Source organism: Citrus sinensis, chromosome 3, assembly GCF_022201045.2.
Source record: "Citrus sinensis cultivar Valencia sweet orange chromosome 3, DVS_A1.0, whole genome shotgun sequence".
NCBI lineage: Eukaryota > Viridiplantae > Streptophyta > Magnoliopsida > Sapindales > Rutaceae > Citrus > Citrus sinensis.
In genome coordinates, this window is record NC_068558.1 from 27,617,026 (window position 1) to 27,623,158 (window position 6,133).

Genomic DNA, 6,133 nt, shown 5'->3' on the forward strand with positions numbered 1-6,133 from the left:
TTAAAGATTAAGAGAGTCATCGGTTCCAGCAGCTGAAGGATCAGCAGTCTCGGGAGGTAAAAGATCAGCAATCTCAAGAGGTGGGAGATCAGCAATACCGGGAGGAGGAGGCACGGGCCCTTGACCCACTTCGAAAGCACGTCCCCCAGCTTCCCCCTCTTGCACCCTATCCAAAGGAACCTCCACCTGATCCTGCTCACCCTGCCCCTTATCTCCCTGGCCGGCCTCAGCCATATATCTCTCCACTCTAGCCTCCAGTTTGCTTATGTCCAGCTCGGGATATTCTTCCTTAAGCACAGACATGATGCACTTATAGGAGAAAGCAACCCCAGAATCATACTCGACATCCAGCCGATCCTCCACATCAGCGGATTTGCCTTTCTCCTCAACCAGCTGCTCGCTCAGAGACTTGATTTCTCCCTCAAGGGTGGTCCTCAAAGTATCTCTCTCACTTTGAGTAGCCTGAATATCAGATTTCAGATCACCCAACTCACCCTCAAGTTTGGAGGAAGTGGACTCAGCAACCGCAACTTTCTCCTCTAGCTCCGTAATCTGCTTGTTCAGCTCGGCCAGTTTCTCCTTGGAGCGATCAGCAGATTCAACCCTCTTCTTCAAGTCCTGGTTCTCAGCTTGAAGCTTCCTCTCCTGACGCGTGATCCTATTCTTGTAACAAGATACTATGGTGGCCAACTTGAAGGAGACCCTTTGGATAGAACCAGCTAGTTCATTGAGATTCACGCTCTCAATGTCCTGGACCATCTTTGGTCCCACTGACTTCCCATAGTCCTTCTGATACGGGGTCAGGTAATCACCCTGATCACAAGCCGGAAGAGGGGAGGATCGGTCCTCATAACGTGTGCTGACCTTAGAACTTTTTTCTGTAGTTTTCTCCCCGACACTCTTACGAGGTGGAGGAGGGGGCAGAGCAGGAACGGAAGCCTTAGAAGGGCCAGCACTGACTTTCTTCGGAGGCGGAGGAGGGTTGCTGGAGCTGCTTGGGGCCCGACCACGCTTTCTGGACAGAGCGCTAAGAATCTTGTTATCCATTCCGGCTGCTATGTCCACTAGACCCGAACCGACCAGGTTTGTTGGTGATAGGAGATCTTGGCAGGTCGACGCGTTCACCAGAACAGTTTCCACCTGAAGCAAAGGTCGGTCTTCAAGTCCCTTAATCAAACCCCACGATTCTGAAAGAACAAACAAGGTTAAAGAATCCAATAAGTGACAAGTCGAGAAAAAGTATAGGTAAAAAATGGACGACCTGGGGTGACAAAATGTGTTAGAAGGTAAATATCACCACCCAACGAATGAGCTGCTGGACACCAACTTCCCCCAGCAAAGAAGAATTTGTTCTTCCAATTTTTGCACGATGAAGGGAAGCTGGTGATTGGTTTCCTCTTCGCAGAGCTCAACATGAAATAGTACCAGCCTGCTTCCCTCGGGCTACTCCTCAACTGGTATAGATGCTTCACTTCAACAAGGGAGAGCTCCTCTGATCCGCACCTCTCCCACAACACAAACATAGCTGAGAGAACCCTCCACCCGTTGGGATGTAGCTGACCTGGGGCCAGGTGCATACCACCCAGGATCTTAGCAAAATAACGTTGAAGGGGCAGCCGAGCTCCTAATTTGAAGCTCTCCAGGTGCATCATCACGTACCCCCGCGGAGGCCGACTAGGAACATCACCTTTCCCAGGAACTACCAGGAGCACCTCCTCAGGAATGTTGTAAAGGTTCCTAAGCTTGAACAGATCAATTTGGGTGGTGGCACAAGTTATATAGTTAATAGGATACGAGTCCGCCTCTACCCTATGACCGAGATTCCTTCTCTGAGGGGGTACGCTCGGCCCAAAACTGCTCCCCTTACCATCACCAACTCCTTCAGGGACCCCAACCCCATCAAAGCTGTGGTTTTCACCAGAGCCCGACGCAGGTCCACCTCTATTCCCTACAAGCTCTACTTCAGGGGAGGGAGAAACAGCCAAGGGGCGTGGGTACTCAAGGATATCCCTCCCATGGGAGGGGCCTACGCTACTAGAGGGGCGTAAAAATTCAGTGGGTATTGAAAAATTAAGGTCTGAGTCCCTTGTTTCCTCGTCACTCTCTTCGACAATTAACTTCCTTTTCCGATTCGACATATCGGAATCCCAAAAGAAAACAAAGCAGACTCAAGTATACGGATACAAAAGGGGTGACACAGAACCCAATCAACAACAACCAGAGAAGAAGTAAAAAGTAATACCTGGATTAAACTGGCACTGATAGTGCGACCGTGACAAGAAAAAACCCAACAAGTGGATACTCCGGACGCGAGAAGTATGAGTAAAGTTCAAAGAGGGGGTTGGTTAACGACGGAGAGACAAATAGTAAAATGATGATGATTTAAGTCTAGGGATTTGAAACGAAATTGGGGAAATGAAAGCATTTATGTGATAGGGATGCCAGCTCATTCACCGAATATCGAGGACAGATAGCCCGTCGTTTCAAATTTCAAATACGAAGAGTCTGGAGATGCCACGTCACTAACCGTTACCAAACACCAGGCTAGATGTAAGCCCAGATATGCAATGGACATGCTCAGTTAGGCCCATGCTCAGGTCGGAATCTCCCCAGAAGAAAAATGGTACCTCAGGTCCGTCTCGGTAAAACAGATGACCAGATGAGAAGCTCCCCGGGTTGGTAAGATCTGACTATCAGTTTCTACTCTCAACTCATTTCACTCGCAAGACCAGAAACTGGGGGACTGGTGTTAAGTAAATAAAAGCACCAGGTCGGCCATGCTACTATTTCCACACCGGCGTGGATCACTTCAGCCAGATGGTACGAATAGAACACAAGGACAAACAAGAACCGACCAGAGATGAGTACTGACCAGAGTAGGGATGGCAATGGGGTGGGGTGGGGGTGGGGAGGCCTACCCCATTCCCCACCCCGTTAGAAATTTTTGCCTCCATTCCCCACCCCATTCCCCAATAAATTTAGTGGGGTGGGGATGGAGATTCCCTATGTGGGGAATGATTTCCCCATCCCCACCCCATTCCCCATTTATCTATTTTATAATATGTATAAATATATTACTTTAGTAAGTTAAAAATTAGAGACTTAAAATAAAATCATCATCATATTATTAAGTATTTAAATTATTTTTAAAAAAATCTAAAAGTTTAAAACAATATCTTAAAATAATATTAAAAGTGAAAAATATTTAAAGAGCGTATCATCTTAAAAGAGAAAAGAAAATATAACAATGTTTCAGAGTTGAAAAATATTATAAGATTTTCTTTCATTCATATTTTGTTTATATTGCATAAAAATTAAAAAAAATATTAATTGACATTATAATTGATAAAATTAAAATTATTAAACAAGAATTAAAAACATATTTATATTTAATGGGGATTGGGGTGGGGGTAGGGTGGGGAGTACAAAACCAAACCCCATCCCATTAAGAATTTGGGGATTTTTCCCATACTCCCCACCCCATTCCCCAAATATTATTCAAAATTTTCCCCATTTGGGGTGGGGCTCCATGGGACCCCAAACCCGTGGAGGATTTTGCCATCTCTAGACCAGAGATGAGTACCGACCAGAAGTATACACCGAGCCAATACTCATCTCCCAAAAAAAGCGAGAACACGATCCCACAGAATCGTGGTAGTTGTGCTTTTCCCAGAACCATTGAAGGAGACGCGGGATCCCACGTTTGCCCGCAATGTAGCAGTTAGAGTCCCATGAGGGGCTGCCACCACCCGAAAAAGGAAGGATAAAGGGTAAACGGAAACGTGGGACAGAGGGCGGCTATAAAAGAGGAAGAAATCGATGAATAAGGGACAGAAAAAATTGAGAGAGGGAAAACGCTGCCAAATTGCAATCAGGCCTTTTTCTTACAAACTTCGAATAAATTAGAAACCATTCTTGAATCCAAATTGCACTGTTTTCCCATAAACACCTTGTGCTAACTTAGGCATCGGAGGGTTTACGCCAGCAAAACCACCGGCGTCTCTGATCCGTTTTTGGTGAACGCAGGTATAGTAAGAGAAAGGAGGGCGATTCCAACCCCAGTGGTTCGAGCAACAATTGATAACACAAACGTTGGTGAAAGAATCTGGTCGGTCAAAAGGCGAGCAGATTTAAGCATCAACAATGAGGCTTTTCTTTACACTTATAAACTCACCACCAGCCCCTTCCACAACTGATAAGGTTTGAATTAATAACACAGTTACCGAAAACTTTATCATTGATGGGTTGAGATGGGGTTTATTGGTGATCAGTTGCATATTATTTTTAACTCTTAAATGTCTATTGCATTATGTCATCCTTCTCATAATAATAAAGACTAACCTGACATTACAAATATCTTCATGCTAGTTCTTGAGTGCAATGTCTAATAGGGTGAATCTCCCACTCGAGGGGAGAGATCCAAGTTCAAACTTCAAGTGTTAATAAGAGATCAATTTTAGACCCTTTTTTTCCATCTATAGTTTGTGGTGTAGTCGCCATGAATTTGGGAATTTTGCTTGTAACTACAACATTTTTAATTTCGGGATTTTGATTAATAATTGAGGCCACTGTTACAAATAAAAAATAAAATGAAAAAATAAGACAAAATAAAAATCAAAGAGCGGGTCCAAACTTTATCAAATTTTTAAAAGACTACTTACCATTTTTGCAGAATAAAAAAGCAATTAACAAAGTAAAAATAAATTGGGTCACTTCGACTTTATTTCATAAAACATAAAATTACATTTTTATCCTATATATAAAATTTAAAAATTAATTATGCAGGGTTCAAATCAGGATTTTTATACTTAATTTTTAAATTTCCTTTAGAATCTTCAAAATTTTTTCACAGGCCGCGGTGCTGTCTGAACAAGATTATGCTCAAAATATTTTCTTGATATGTGAAAGAACGAGAGAGTTACAAGCTTATATACAACTATTAAGGTCAGCCAAATCTCTTAGTGTAATGGCTAGACAAGCTGTCCTATTTATGACTGCATAAATTAAGGAATGAAATCATTTGTACATAAGGAATATTAATATTATCAAGTGATACTTGCTCAAAATAAAGATTGTGTCTAGAATAAGGGATTGTCGATGCCAAATCTTGCCACTAATAATATTCGGTGAGCTATAGCTACTGATTGTATGGTTTATCATCCCAAGCTTGCGACGAAGATTAAGAAACTGAAATTTTGAGAGAGCCTTCGTGAAGACATCGGCTATCTGGTTAAATGAAGGGACATAATGTGTAGAAAGCTGACCAACAGTTACTTTCTCCCGAACAAAATGATAGTCCAGTTCTATATGTTTTGATCGAGCATGAAAAATTGGATTTTTTGACATGTGTAAAGCACTTTGATTATCACACAGTATCCTTGGGGGTTGAAGAAGAAATAGGCCAATGTCCATAAACAAATGAGTAAGCCAAGTGATTTCAGCTGCAGTTGACGCCATGGCACGGTATTTAGCTTCTGCACTAGAACGGGAGACAGTTGGTTGTTTCTTAGATGCCCAAGATACACAATTAGCACCAATATACACAGTAACCGGTGGTGCTTCTTCTAGTGTCCTTGCATCCAGCCCAATCTGCATCACAAAAGGCAACAATTTTTAAAGGACTTTGAGATGTATATCGAATGCCAAATTGAATGGTTCCCTTTAGATATCAAAGTATTCTCTTGACAGCTCGCATATAAGCCTCGTTGGGGGCTTGTAGGTTTTGACAAACTTTGTTTACAGCATGTACAATATCAGGCCTAGTAAAGGTCAAATATTGTAATGCTCCCATAATGCTACGATATGTTGTTGGATCGACTGGTGTAACATCATTTGGATGTTCTTGAGGTTTTACTGCAATTGGAGTGGAGAGATGTGTGCTGTCCAGCATTTTAGTCCTGCAAAGTAGATCATAAGTATACTTTGTTTGAGAGATAAATATGCCATCAGAAAGATAATTTATTTCAAGTCCTAAAAAATAATGTAAGGGGCCCAAATCTTTGATGGCAAACTCTTTGCTGAGAAGAGAGATAAGTTTCTCTAAAAGTAGCTCATTGTTTCCTGCAAGGACAATATCGTCAACATATTGTCTTTGATGATTTAGGAATTTAGTCTTTAAAACTTGTAAGGGGTC

The 6,133-nt window shown here is 42.4% G+C and overlaps 1 protein-coding gene across 1 annotated transcript; it reads right to left on the reverse strand.

Annotated features, from left to right (window-relative positions):
- Positions 1–2,138, reverse strand: LOC107174877 (uncharacterized). Its single transcript, XM_052435879.1, has 4 exons — positions 1,683–2,138; positions 1,262–1,505; positions 865–1,187; positions 1–750 (listed from the first exon to the last, which is right to left on the reverse strand). Exons 1-4 carry the CDS (start codon positions 2,136–2,138, stop codon positions 1–3), a joined length of 1,773 nt encoding a protein of 590 aa, XP_052291839.1.
- Positions 2,139–6,133: the final 3,995 nt, after the last annotated feature.